Source organism: Pocillopora damicornis, chromosome 11 (assembly GCF_964200805.1).
Source record: "Pocillopora damicornis chromosome 11, jaPocDami1.2, whole genome shotgun sequence".
Lineage (NCBI taxonomy): Eukaryota > Metazoa > Cnidaria > Anthozoa > Scleractinia > Pocilloporidae > Pocillopora > Pocillopora damicornis.
The window spans coordinates 4869675-4884018 of record NC_142680.1 but is presented as its reverse complement, the minus strand read 5'-3'; the positions used below and the strand labels follow the sequence as shown (position 1 = coordinate 4884018).

Sequence of the window (14344 nt, the reverse complement as noted above, 5' to 3'; positions counted from 1 at the left end):
GGCGACAGGACAGAAAGTCCACTATCCAGTTAATTATTCCGCTTGGAAGATCGTATGAAATGAGCTTCTGAACTAGGATCTGATGGTCAATAAGGTCAAACGCCTTGCGGAAGTCAAAGAGGATGGTTCTGACAGTTGCACCGTTCCCATCCGTAGCACTAAGCCATGAGTGGACCATGCTTATTAGTGCTTGTGTCGTACTGGAACCTGGCACAGTCCCAAACTGCCGTACATCCACTTTCGCCAAAACAACAGGCTTGAGGAAACTCTCCACGACGAAATCTTCAGCAACCTTAGAAAGCACGGGAGTTAGGGATATTGGACGTAGATGTTTGTTTACATCGTGTATTGGATTTTGCTTTGGTACTGGAGTGATGTTAGCGTCCTTCCAAGACTGAGGCAACCGTGCTTCCTTAAACGAACAGTTAAGGATATCAGTCACAGGCAGTGCTAGTAAATCTGCATTCTCTTTAAGAAGCCAACCGGGGATTCCGTCCGGACCGGTTGCCTTAGTTGGATTTAAGGCGGATAGCTTCTTTAAAACAGAGAATTCTGATACCTGGAAAGCACTCTCCTGGTCAGAGTTGGTTGAGGTGTTAGGTGAAAGGGGGGTGAAGACGCGCATAGGAGCCAAGAACGCCTGGTTGATGGTGTTAGCAATGTCTATCGTGCTTGGAGGCGAACCTCTCTGGCCACAATCAATATGTTGGTAGAGGGTAGCTGGATTAACGCCTCTAGAAGCTGCGTCTGACGTACCACTGAGCTTCTTTACCTCACGCCACCAAACTGCGGGTTTACAGTCCTTCAGATGTTCAACCTTGGAATTATAGAACTTTGCACGGCATGCTTTCCTCTCACGATTAACGCGATTTCGTAGGGTGCGGTACTGCTCCTGGTCGCCTTGAGCGAGGGCCTTTTGGCGGCTGTGAATGAGACCCTTCAATTGTTGATTGACCCAGGGCGGCTCGTTGGTTTGTACCGACTTAGACTTCAGGGGGAGGAGAATGTCCATTCCGGTCTTGACTATGGTCTCCAGCATTTCCACTTTGCCCTTGCAAGAATCTTTACTATCGATAAGTGTCTTAACGTCCACATTTCCAAGATACGTGCGCATAGCCATACGCGTTGTAGGCCGTAAGTCCCTCGATTTCACGATAAGTTTAGTTCTTGGTTGTTGGGAACGCACGAGCGGCTGAACTTCCACAGAGAAATGATCGGACAAACCGAGAGCAGGGCGCTGGATCGGAGGGGCATAGAACTCCTTCACATTTGTTAACACCGGATCTAAGGTATTTCTGCCGCGAGTTGGAAAGGTAACGATTTGCTTCAAATTAAAGCCGTTACTAAGGCGCGAAGATTTTTTTAACAGAGTTTTATTGAAGTCACCAAGTAAAATTATCCCGCAACCAGGAAAGCGAGCCTCAACCAAAGATAAACAGTTATACAAATAATCCAGCATAGGCGAATCCGCGGCGCTCGGAGAATGATAAACAACTCCAACAATAATGCTGGTAATGCCCCTTGGGAGACGCGAAGGCCGTATTTGAGTCCAAACAACTTCAAACTTCCTATCCATAATGTCCTCAATGATCTTGAATTGGATAGACTCTTTAATGTACAGACACACTCCCCCATGCACTGCTTCAGTTCGATCTCGGCGGATCACGTTATAGCCAGAAATAGCGATAATATTATTGTCAATGTGGTCTTTGAGCCAAGTCTCTGTTATGCATACTAGGTCGAAATCTGCATAATGGACGACTTCACGGACTTCATCAATTTTCGGCGCCAGTGACATGACGTTGGAGAGAAAGAACGACGGCATGAATAGCTTTGATGACTTTGCAGGTTCGGCTTTAGATGGTGTAGGTGGAATAGCGAGAAGGTTGGCGTTATTACAGTATTTGTGACTGGACTTCAAACGGTAGGGGCCATGGTTGGCTGACTTTGGTGAAATAACTGCAATATGGCGGTGACGATAAACTTCTCGCTCCTTCACTTGTCGTCCAGCTCTGGTACCGCGATAAGATGGCCATTTCCCACCATGAAGTCGAAGAAAACCAAAAGAGGGGCGAACCTGGACCATTTTGCGGCAGCAGATATAACATTTAAGGCAATAAAATTCAAAAATTACGGAAGCAGATGAGACCTCGTGCTGCCTTGAAAGGCGCATACATTATGTCATGAACCTCTATGAGCTAAAATTAAGAGGAATACATTCGCTCTAGAGCGAATTGATAGGTTTAAGAAAAAACTTTTATGCTTGCATGCTGCGCGATTTCTCATATTCTACACCTTTTTGAATTAATCTGGTGCAAGGCGGGTCCTGCACGCGTGGAAGCCTCCATATGTAGATTTACGAATGAACCTTCTTTTTTACTACAGAGCTTACACAGTAAAACACTTACCGACTGTAACAAAATTGGAGCCTAGCAAATATCAAGTAAAGTTAGTCGAGAAGTATAAACTTGTGTAATAAGTATATTCATGCAGAACATTTCAAAAGATCTAAGCAAAGAAAGTGTTCATATCACAAATAAGGATCTGGACTATGACGACATACTTTATGGAGGCTGGACAAAATTCTCAATGGAAGAAAACATCCTCCCTGTCAACATCGTGATACACTCGATTGCAAAAACGTTGACACGCAACAAGCGTTTATAATGAACGATGAGACTCAGCAAAGAGCTATCCAAACTTTCCCGGAAGAAAACGTTTTATCATGAGAAAAGATTTTCCATGAATAATGAGAGAAGTAAATCACTGATTGTGTATCTGTGCGAACATTTCCCATAAAGGTGATGGGTCTTGTCGTTCGTGAATCAAGCTTATTAGGTGTCAACGTTTTTGCAATCGAGTGTATAACTGAATAGACTGACCACAAACATCAGTTAAGATATGTTGTTTGCTGGGCAAGAGGTCCGTTTGGTGAAAAAACCTTTTGCCCACGACGTAATGTACTCAAGACTTCAGGCATAGTTTCCGCCATACGAACCGACTTAGGGCTTGCAGCAAATTGCCTTATAGATATGTTTTCGAACAAACAACTGTGTCTATGAACCAATGGTTAACAATGCCTGGGTGAAAGACTAAACTAGACAACAGAGCATCCTTAAATTGACTTCATCATCAAATTCCTTTATTTTTCTTTCGAATAAAGATATTGCACTCAACTATATCAAGATAACGTTTGTTTCCTAGTTATTGGGACAAATTAGAGAAGTTCACCCACACCACGAACCAATAAGATTGTAGGATCACTTAAATTTGTGTTGGAAAATTTGATGTGATATCTAAACTTTAATTTCAGACGATACCACCTGACTCAACATTTTCATAAACTCTAATATCATCATTCCCTGATTTTTCCCCCACAAATCCTACATTGCTGTAATAATGAGTCGAGTATCTGCTTTGCAATGACTCATACGTAGGTTCAGGTGACTGCATTTGAGGAGGCCTGAGTTCCATATAGTGACCAGACTCTGACTCTTGCCGTTCAGCAGGTGAGACAGGGATATCATGGTCTGTAACAATGTTTCTACCGGTCCTCACAGCTTGTCTTAACCGCCTTATTAGTGCGCCAATTATGATGAGGAAGACCAAAACAATTCCGGCGAGAGCATAGGCAGCATAGCGATAGAGTTGTTGTTTTCCTATCAAATGAATGGAATCAGTTTTACTGCCTCCGCAGATCTCGTTCTATATAATTATAGCTGTGTAGCTGCCGTGATCTCCTTTCTGTTAAAGAGATTCAAGTTCTCCAGTATTGCTATTTTCAGATTTCCTATAGTACCTCTGAATAGATAGAGTTTTAAAACATATAAATATCATAACAACTTGTGCTCTAATCCTACCATAGTCCTCGGTTGTCATGATGTCAACATCAGCGGGCGTGGTGGTTTCTGCAGTGGTGGATGTTCCGGTAGTGGTATAGGAGATGGTAGTCACTGTAAAATTAACCAATATCAATTTGATTTTCAACTAAATCGATCAATTTCGCCAAAGTATACTAAAAAATGGCAATTAATGAAATAACCCCAGAGTTAAAACATATAAATATCATAACAACTTGTGCTCTAATCCTACCATAGTCCTCGGTTGTGATGATGTCAACATCAGCGGGCGTGGTGGTTTCTGCAGTGGTGGATGTTCTAGTAGTGGTATAGGAGACGGTAGTCACTGTAAAATTGACCAATATCAATTTGATTTTCGACTAAATCGATCAATTTCGCCAAATTATACTAAAAAATGGCAATTAATGGAATAACCCCAGCGTCACCCATGTCGACTTGAAAGTGTAGCACCAAGTTTTTTCTGTTCCCTAGAATACCTGACATAAACCAAGCCAATGGGAAGGTACTCCAGTTATCCTCTTCCCTACCTGCTACTAGGATATCCCCAGGGTAAAGGGGTTAAGTTTCTAAAGAAACTGTGGTGCTGCATCGATGGAAGAGTATAACGGGGTAATTTAGTATTATCAACTCAGCTGATAACGCAAATTGGCCACCCTAAAGAGTTTTAAGCAAACGTTTCGAGCGATAGCTCTGTTTCGTTCTGACAAATGGCTAACACTCGAAACGTCAGCTTTGAAACCCTTTACGGTGGCCAATTTACGTTATCAACTCAGTTGATAAAACTAAATTCCCCCATCCTTAGAGTATCTCTGCTAGTTTTTCTCTCCTGTGTCAATAAATTTCTAGGCATGGAATATATATATAGCTGGGAGAGCTGCAGCGTTCTCCTTTCTGCTTAAGAGATTCCAGACAGGTAGAGTTTTAAAGCAAATGTTTTATGGACATTGGTGCTCTAATCCTACCAGATTTCTTTGTTGATTTAGTGGTTTCCGCTGTGATAGATTCTGTGGTAGCGGCGGATGCTATTTTAGCAGTAGTAGAAGCAGTTGGTATAGTGGTTTCTGCTGTGGTGGATGTTCTACCAGTTGTATATGAGACGGTAGTCCCTGTGGAATTGATCAATATCAATTTCATTGTCAAATAGGTCGACCACTTTTGCTGAAAAAAAAGGTAATGAATCAAATAACCCTACGTTAAAATTTGTTATATGTGTTGTATTAGATCTCATACCAGGTCCTATTAATGTGACATTTTTTCCCACTTTCACAGAAACAATTCTTTTTTACAATCTGTTTACTTTTAGTATGTGAATTATTCATTTTAGAGCAGAGACTATGATAAGTGTATCTGGGCATAGCCTAAGTCAATGCGGTACGCGGCTCAATTTGCCAAAGTATGAATTTGATGCGAGAATATGCTACAGAGGAAGACCTTCTCTCTAGGTAAATGATTCAATCATTTAAAACTAATCATTCACGTTCAATCGATGTTGTTTTTATTTTGGAGTTTCTTTTAAAGTAAACTAGTACCTTCTCCTGGCTCCATTCCAAAAATCTCTGTGGTCATACACACTTTGCCTTGACCTGCTTTGAGCCAGAATCGCAGATACCGGTACCTTACGTTGTGGTGGACTTTAAGCTCCGAGCCTGAGTTGCTGAAATTCTTTCAAAATCAAAAGCCCCAATTTATAGAACACATCTCATTCACTGAATAGTACAATGATGAGACCCGAAAATGAATAAATTTACTTAAATGAACCCCCCCTTACTCCTTATAACTTAGACACCTTGCTTTCCTTAAGCATTTTAATAGCTCACAGATGGCTGTGACTTAGGCTAAGGCATGCACAAAAAACCGAACATCGGTGTGTACAGATCTCAATTTTAAAAAAAATCTTAAAGTTATTCATTTGATAATAAAAGAACAGTGGCAATTTTTCAATTTCATTATAAGCGTTTCAAGGAAACTAAACCGATGTACATAGGGTTATCAATAAATGAAACGTTTAAACGTTTGCCTCACGATGGAGAGTCAGGCTATCGAATGTATATAGTTAACATAGAGTTATCACCATATATTTTTTGGTTGTCCAATTTGTCCCATCGACGGATAGTTCTATTGTACAGGTCTTCACACCCTCGTTCGAATCCCCATAAATGGACACAGAACAACGGCAGATGAAATGACGTGTCTGTAGATCAATCTTTAGATATGAGTTAGTGTTTTCTTTTCCTTCACACCGTGATGAACTCGACGTGTTGCTGGTCACTGGGTCATTCGTGCCGCTTGGAAATAATCCACTGTCGTTTTTAAGACTTCTGCAGTTAGCTTCAGGCAAAGACAGAATAAAAACAATTTTTGAAAAATTGTACGTACTGAAACTGAGGTATTCTAGTCAATGAAAATCAGACAGAAGTAGAAGTAAAACATTAGATACCAACACTTTCAACTACCGAGAGTACCTTTCTCTCAAAAGAGATGATTTCTTCATATTTAAATTCGCTAAAAAACCTGATTTCTTCATTTGTAAACGGGATTCCAGATACTTCACTCCAAACTTTGGATTCCAGATACTGGAATTTTGACATCACGAGACATAAGAGTCAAATGCAAAATCTTAATGTTAATCATCGTAAAAGTACTTCAAGTTTGCATACTTGTATACACGTAAATACAATTACGCTGTCATAGAAAAGATAAAAAAATGAAAACCGAAAAAAGAAAAAAGTCAAATAGGAGCTTATTAGCATATAACAACCCTCTGGCTATATACCCTCTGCCGAACAATTTTCACAGAATTTTCCCTTAATATTCTTTCATACTTCTTGAGAGTATCTGACGATTCCAGAAATTGAAATCAAAATTTGTATGCTTTTCCATAGACGAATAAATTCGAATTTAGCTTTTTCGCCTTTCTCTTTTGGTATTTTTATCACAACGTAACACTGCAGTTAGTTTTAAATACCAACGTTGGAAAAGATTCATATCAGAGATCAAGATGTTTATGAAATTCCTACCAAGGAAAGTGACGGTTGTTAACGGTTTTATATTCCAAGAGTTGGATATTAAACTTATACTTCTCCTGACCGTTCCATAAAGGCGCCGAAATCGAACTCACTATTGACATTTTACTTAGATGATATATTCACATCAAGTGTTTTTCACTGATTTAGGAGATAAAACGCCTTTCTACAAGTTTGGACAAGCAGTAGGGGTTTTTGAAAACCGTTTAATTAATTTGTATCTATCGTATAACAGACACGACACGATCATCACCCACCTTGAAACGAAGAGAATTTGAGCATCTGAATCTTAAGCACGATTTTAGAAACGCTATTTGATATGGTATATCTTCGTTGAAGTTAAACTCAAATGATAATTTCTCACGTTCACGTCTAGGAAAATGCTGGTATGAAATACCTTACGTAACGAGCCGGAAACTGAACATTGCAACACAATAGCAAAATAACAATAAGCACGCACTTAGCGATACCCAAAAGAGAAGCGCCTTCAGAACTTAATCACGCAGAACAAAATAAGAATGTTCCAGAAAGACATAGAGTACAATTGGAGTGGAATATTGGACCATTTTTTGGATCATTGTATTTGCTACTCATTGTTAGGGAATGATGGGTAGGTACATTTTAACATCCATGTAATGGGGAAGAAGGTGCTTGTATCAATACATGCTCCTGATTGAAGGAATGTTCACCGCATCCTATAGTTATACTAGTTTTTTTCCCTGCAATTTTCAAAAAGAACTCGACCTGCCGAAAGGATGAATCAGCCATTCCACCACTTGTGTGGATTGAATAAATCAATGTGTCGGTTATTTGATACAATCATTGCCCCATTAAGCCATAAAATGCAAATATTTTACTTTGAAAAATTAGCTGTTGTTTTAATAAACTGTGTTGTTTTAAAGGTGTCATCAATGTACGCAGTCAATTAGCTTTATTTTGCCATAGGACTCAAACAATTAAGTCCTGATCGACAGTAACAGATTGAAACTGTACAGATGTCAGCTAAAATTAAAAGCAATAAGCATGTGTACCAATATTATTCATGCAAAACACTGCAGACGATCTAAGCAGTGAAAATACTCATCATAATAAGAATCTAGTCTAAGAGGATATAATTTATAAGGTTTGACAAAATTCTTTTTGAAAGAAGATTTTCTTTTTGTCAACATAAATTTAGAACGTCAGATAGACCAGCGCGCAGTTCATCGAAGACCTATTAGCGCTTACCCAAGGTTGATTTTAATCTGGGTTTCTTTATTCCTTAATTCAAAAGCCATCTTCCAATAATTTTCTCTAACCTCTTTAGAGCATGCAACAAAAATTAACTAAACATCTATTAACAAACCTAATGAAACCTAAGTTTCTTTTAAAGCTTTCAGAACTGATATCAGATTTCAAAATGACCCTGAGTTATTTTAACCCAGCTTTGAACAGCATGAACTAGAAAGATTACGATATGATATTTGCTTGGCAGGTAGTCTGTTTTGCAAACAAAGGCTTTGCGCAAGATCTGATGTATTTAAGATAGTTTTCAGCGATACGAATCGACTGAGGGCTTGTGAAAAAACTGGAGGATTTTAGATGAGATTTACCTGATCCGCACACAAGGCTCTGGAAGTTCATTAGCAATCAATTATCTATAGTTCTTCCCTTTATATTCTGTTAGTAACAACATTCCCCCTAAAAACATACATACATCCTTTATTTGGTAAAGCAGGTTGAATAAATGGCAGCTATTGCTGATGTGGATCTGCTATCTAGTTGACACTATACTTTACAAGCCAGACCACATCACAGTAATCTCGTGAGTGGGTTCTTTAACGTCCCCTGCCTAACCAAATTATTAATAGATGTGGCAGGAGACGGAAGCTACGGTTTATTCGTCCTTATCCGAGAAGACTAGAATGTCTATCCATTTCTTGATATTATAGAAAGGTGGCACACTCTCCTCAGTTTCCCTCCGTAAAACACCCGATCCCTTCAGATGATTTATAATGACTGTTCCCTGAAGAGTAAATTTGGAGCGGAAGACGGCCAGAATAGTATTCCCCAGACAAGTTTCCAACTATATGAATATCCATGTAAAAAGCGACATCCTCAAGATTGATATTTCATATCTAAGTAGTGAAAATTTAATGGTTTTTCTAATATTCATCGCTGATATCATTTGTCAAGTCTGATATCGATGATAGGGACTTTGAACAAACCACAACGGCAATGACAACCAGAGTTTTCGTAGTCTTAAGACGAAAACCCCTTCGGCAGATTAGATAAATTTTAATAACGCCGTATCCTTTTTCTGTACACGAATTAATTCGAATTTAGCTTTTTCGCCTTTCTCTTTTTGTATTTTTATCACAACGTGTCACGGCAGTTAGTTGTAAATACCAACGTTGGAAAAGATTCACATCAGAGATTAAGATGTTTATGAAATTCCTACCAAGGAAAGTAACGGTTGGTAACGGTTTTGTATTCTAAGAGATGGATATTAAGCTAAAACTGCTCCTGACCGTTCCATAAAGGCGCCGAAATCGAACTCACATTACTGAAATTTGACTTAGATGATATATTCACATCAAGTGTTTTTTACTTATGTAGGAGCTATAACGAACTTCTACAAGTTTGGACAAACAGTAGGGGTTTTTGATAACCGTTGAATTAATTGGTATCTATCGCATAACAGACACGACACGATCATCTTCCACCTTGACACAAAGAGAATTTGAGCGTCTGAAACTTAACTCGATTTGACATGAAACTCAGTTGAAATTTGAACGCGAAACTGTTATAAGGCTGAGTCCGGTTGTTTGATGTTAGCACGCGTAGATTGCTAACTATTTCAAGTTATTCTTTTATTTCTCACCTGATGCCACACTTATAGGAAGAAGAAAAACGAAGAGGGCCAGATGGATATGTCGCCTGAAATCTAGAAGTTTCATGCTGGCTTTTACCCATTCATCGGAACAAGAAAGAACCTTGAGTACAAATAACTTCCAAACCACTCCTCAGGTAAAACCCCTTCTTTGAGACAGGAAGTTTTAAATTTATGATTTGTAATGATTTTTACAAGTGACAGTTTGTTTACATCATTAAAGAAAAAATTCAAAAGCATCTAATTAGTCGTCTATATTTAGCCCTTTTTAAAATATCTTTGATATTATTTACATTTTGTACTTGCGTCCTCTCACAGCGGGATCGCAGTAATTTTTTGTTCCCATCTGTTCCAAACTGCTCTCCAAATCATTTGATCATTTCTACAAGTAAAGTAGCGTACAAAAATAGACAAAGTGTTATTAAGACATCAGACTAACTGAACCATTACCACATCTATTCAATGTGAGACGACCAATCCTAGTTAGATCTTTGAAATTTGTTTCTCCGAAGAATGATACAATCTCTCCTTCTATGAATTAAACAATCTCTTCTTCCATGATCTTGAATACAGAAAGCTGATACTTCGACGCTTGAAACGTCTGCTTGTCAACATTTTACAACGGCTGTTCATCTTTGTGTTACGAGCTCGAAGATGTGAATTGAAACCGGTCGACATGCAGAGTTGACGGTAAAATACGACAACGAGTTTAGTTATGCACAAATTGGTATATCTTCGTTGAAGTTAAACTCAAATGATAATTTCTCACGTTCACGTCTATGAAAATGCTGGTATGAAATACCTTACGTAACGAGCCGGAAACTGAACATTGCAACACAATAGCAAAATAACAATAAGCACGCACTTAGCGATACCCAAAAGAGAAGCACCTTCAGAACTTAATCACGCAGGACAAAATAAGAATGTTCCAGGAAGACATAGAGTACAATTGGAGTGGAATATTGGACCATTTTTTGGATCCTTGTATTTGCTACTCATTGCTAGGGAATGATGGGTAGGTACATTTTAACATCCATGTAATGGGGAAGAAGGTGCTTGTATCAATACATGCTCCTGATTGAAGGAATGTTCACCGCATCCTATAGTTATACTAGTTTTTTTTCCTGCAATTTTCAAAAAGAACTCGACCTGCCGATAGGATGAATCGGCCATTCCACCACTTGTGTGGATTGAATAAATCAATGTGTCGGCTATTTGATACAGTCATCGCCCCATTAAGCCATAAAATGCAAATATTTTACTTTGAAAAATTAGCTGTTGTTTTAATAAACTGTGTTGTTTTAAAGGTGTCATCAATGTACGCAGTCAATTAGCTTTATTTTACCATAGGACTCAAACAGTCAAGACTTGATCGACAGTAACAGATTGAAGCTGTACAGATGTCAGCTAAAATTAAAAGCAATAAGCATGTGTACCAATATTATTCATGCAAAACACTGCAGACGATCTAAGCAGTGAAAATATTCATCATAATAAGAATCTAGTCTAAGAGGATATAATTTATAAGGTTTGACAAAATTCTTTTTGAAAGAAGATTTTCTTTTTGTCAACATAAATTTAGAACGTCAGATAGACCAGCGCGCCGTTCATCGAAGACCTATTAGCGCTTACCCAAGGTTGATTTTTAATCTGGGTTTCTTTATTCCTTAATTCAAAAGCCATCTTCCGATAATTTTCTCTAACCTCTTTAGAGCATGCAACAAAAATTAACTAAACATCTATTCACAAACCTAATGAAACCTAAGTTTCTTTTAAAGCTTTCAGAACTGATATTAGATTTCACAATAACCCGGAGTTATTTTAACCCAGCTTTGAACAACATGAACTAGAAAGATTACGATATGATATTTGCTTGGCAGGTAGTCTGTTTTGCAAACAAAGGCTTTGCGCAAGATCTGATGTATTTAAGATAGTTTTCAGCGATACGAATCGACTGAGGGCTTGTGAAAAAACTGGAGGATTTTAGATGAGATTTACCTGATCCGCACACAAGGCTCTGGAAGTTCATTAGCAATCAATTATCTATAGTTCTTCCCTTTATATTCTGTTAGTAACAACATTCCCCCTAAAAACATACATACATCCTTTATTTGGTAAAGCAGGTTGAATAAATGGCAGCTATTGCTGATGTGGATCTGCTATCTAGTTGACACTATACTTTACAAGCCAGACCACATCACAGTAATCTCGTGAGTGGGTTCTTTAACGTCCCCTGCCTAACCAAATTATTAATAGATGTGGCAGGAGACGGAAGCTACGGTTTATTCGTCCTTATCCGAGAAGACTAGAATGTCTATCCATTTCTTGATATTATAGAAAGGTGGCACACTCTCCTCAGTTTCCCTCCGTAAAACACCCGATCCCTTCAGATGATTTATAATGACTGTTCCCTGAAGAGTAAATTTGGAGCGGAAGACGGCCAGAATAGTATTCCCCAGACAAGTTTCCAACTATATGAATATCCATGTAAAAAGCGACATCCTCAAGATTGATATTTCATATCTAAGTAGTGAAAATTTAATGGTTTTTCTAATATTCATCGCTGATATCATTTGTCAAGTCTGATATCGATGATAGGGACTTTGAACAAACCACAACGGCAATGACAACCAGAGTTTTCGTAGTCTTAAGACGAAAACCCCTTCGGCAGATTAGATAAATTTTAATAACGCCGTATCCTTTTTCTGTACACGAATTAATTCGAATTTAGCTTTTTCGCCTTTCTCTTTTTGTATTTTTATCACAACGTGTCACGGCAGTTAGTTGTAAATACCAACGTTGGAAAAGATTCACATCAGAGATTAAGATGTTTATGAAATTCCTACCAAGGAAAGTAACGGTTGGTAACGGTTTTGTATTCTAAGAGATGGATATTAAGCTAAAACTGCTCCTGACCGTTCCATAAAGGCGCCGAAATCGAACTCACATTACTGAAATTTGACTTAGATGATATATTCACATCAAGTGTTTTTTACTTATGTAGGAGCTATAACGAACTTCTACAAGTTTGGACAAACAGTAGGGGTTTTTGATAACCGTTGAATTAATTGGTATCTATCGCATAACAGACACGACACGATCATCTTCCACCTTGACACAAAGAGAATTTGAGCGTCTGAAACTTAACTCGATTTGACATGAAACTCAGTTGAAATTTGAACGCGAAACTGTTATAAGGCTGAGTCCGGTCGTTGGATAATCACAAGCGCAAATTCTAGACTATTTCAAGTTATTTTTTAAGTTCTCACCTGAGGCCACGCTTATGGGAAGAAGAGAAACTAAGAAGGCCAGATGGATATGTCGCCTGAAATCTAGAAGTTTCATGCTGGCTTTTACCCATTAATCTGAACAAGAAAGAACCTTGAGCTCAATTAACTTCAAAACCACCCCTCAGGTAAAACCCCTTCTTTGAGACAGGAAGTCTTAAATTTATGAATTGTAATCATTTTTACAAGTGGCCGTTTGTTTGCATCATTAAAGAAAAAATTCAAAGGCAGTTCATACAAGTTTTAAAATACTAACGAAAAACCTGCACCGAAAAATGATAACACCTAAACATTCCCACACACTCTAGTGCGGAAACGTTATGGAACCAAAGTTTGGACTGTTAGAAAATGTCAAGGAGCTGAAGCGGAAATTTGGACTGGAAAATGGTGGAAAATTATTTCACGAGAAAACTTTACAAACTTGGAAATTTAAGAGTGACAAATAACAATATTAAGGTAGATATTTCATAGAGAACGAAATGATTTTTGTCGGCTTTGTGTTTATCACTGATACTATTTATTACGTCTAACATTGATAATTATCATTTCTGACGTCTTCTGAACTTAAATGTCATATCACAGGTCAGTGAATCACAAACAAAGCGAAAAGCCGAAACTGACCGCAGAAAGTTAAAATAAATGAAATCTACATTATTAACTAGTGACATAAGGATTTTTCCGTGATAGGTGCAATTTAGAAATAGCATTCCTCTACATATTAGGAAAACACCCACTAAGCATCATTTTACACAAGCTTTATATCCTTGTTATCTTGCTCAGTGTTTAGTATCATTTTTCCTCTACTAGAATTATTTCTTGTTTAACTTGATTGTTGGGTGCTGCCCTTGTGTTTTGTATAAATACTCTCGCACGTATTATGTTGAAAGATGGTAAATGCATCTAATTAGTCGTCTATATTTAGTCCTTTTTTAATTATCTTTGATATTAGTTATATTTTGTTCTGCAATGTGATGTAGTATAGCGCAGAGAATCAATCCAGTGCACTCTCTGCAGGTGAATTTTGCAAAGACTACAAATTGCCTCCTCTCGTAGCGAGATTGCAGTAATTTTTGGTTCTTATCTCTTCCAAACTGCTCTCCAAATCATTCGATCATTTCTACAAATAAAGTTGCATACAAAAGCAGACAAAGTGTAATAAAGGCATGGGACTGACCGAACCAGTACAACATCTTTTCAATGTGGGACGACGTACCTTAGTTTGATCTTTGAAAGCTGTTTCTCCGCAGAATTATACAATCTCTTCTTCCATGATCTTGAATACAGAAAGCTGATACTTCGACG

The 14344-nt window shown here is 38.1% G+C and overlaps 1 protein-coding gene across 2 annotated transcripts; it reads right to left on the bottom strand.

Annotated features, from left to right (window-relative positions):
* Nucleotides 1-3120: 3120 nt before the first annotated feature.
* On the bottom strand, nt 3121-13192 carry LOC113685783 (uncharacterized). Of its 2 annotated transcripts, none has more exons than XM_089186927.1 (7): nt 13025-13192; nt 5932-6188; nt 5390-5522; nt 4823-4966; nt 4093-4185; nt 3861-3953; nt 3121-3659 (listed from the first exon to the last, which is right to left on the bottom strand). In XM_089186927.1, the coding sequence occupies exons 1-7, from the start codon at nt 13098-13100 to the stop codon at nt 3310-3312; spliced, it is 1146 nt and encodes a 381-aa protein (XP_089043053.1). In that variant the 5' UTR covers nt 13101-13192; the 3' UTR covers nt 3121-3309. The 2 variants fall into 2 exon arrangements, with proteins under 2 accessions (XP_089043053.1, XP_089043054.1); XM_089186928.1 differs by lacking the exon at nt 13025-13192 and adding an exon at nt 9747-9927.
* Between the last annotated feature and the right edge of the window lie 1152 nt (nt 13193-14344).

What these genes read in the sequence shown, in the direction of transcription:
- LOC113685783 (XM_089186927.1), bottom strand. Translation starts at nt 13,100, where the DNA reads ATGAAACTTCTAGATTTCAGGCGACATATCCATCTGGCCTTCTTAGTT. An exon ending in GGACAACCAAAAAATATATG is followed by an intron (nt 5,523 to 5,931) that starts GTGATAACTCTA and finishes TGATTTTGAAAG; the next exon opens with AATTTCAGCAACTCAGGCTC. An exon ending in TAAATCAACAAAGAAATCTG is followed by an intron (nt 4,186 to 4,822) that starts GTAGGATTAGAG and finishes TCAATTTTACAG; the next exon opens with TGACTACCGTCTCCTATACC.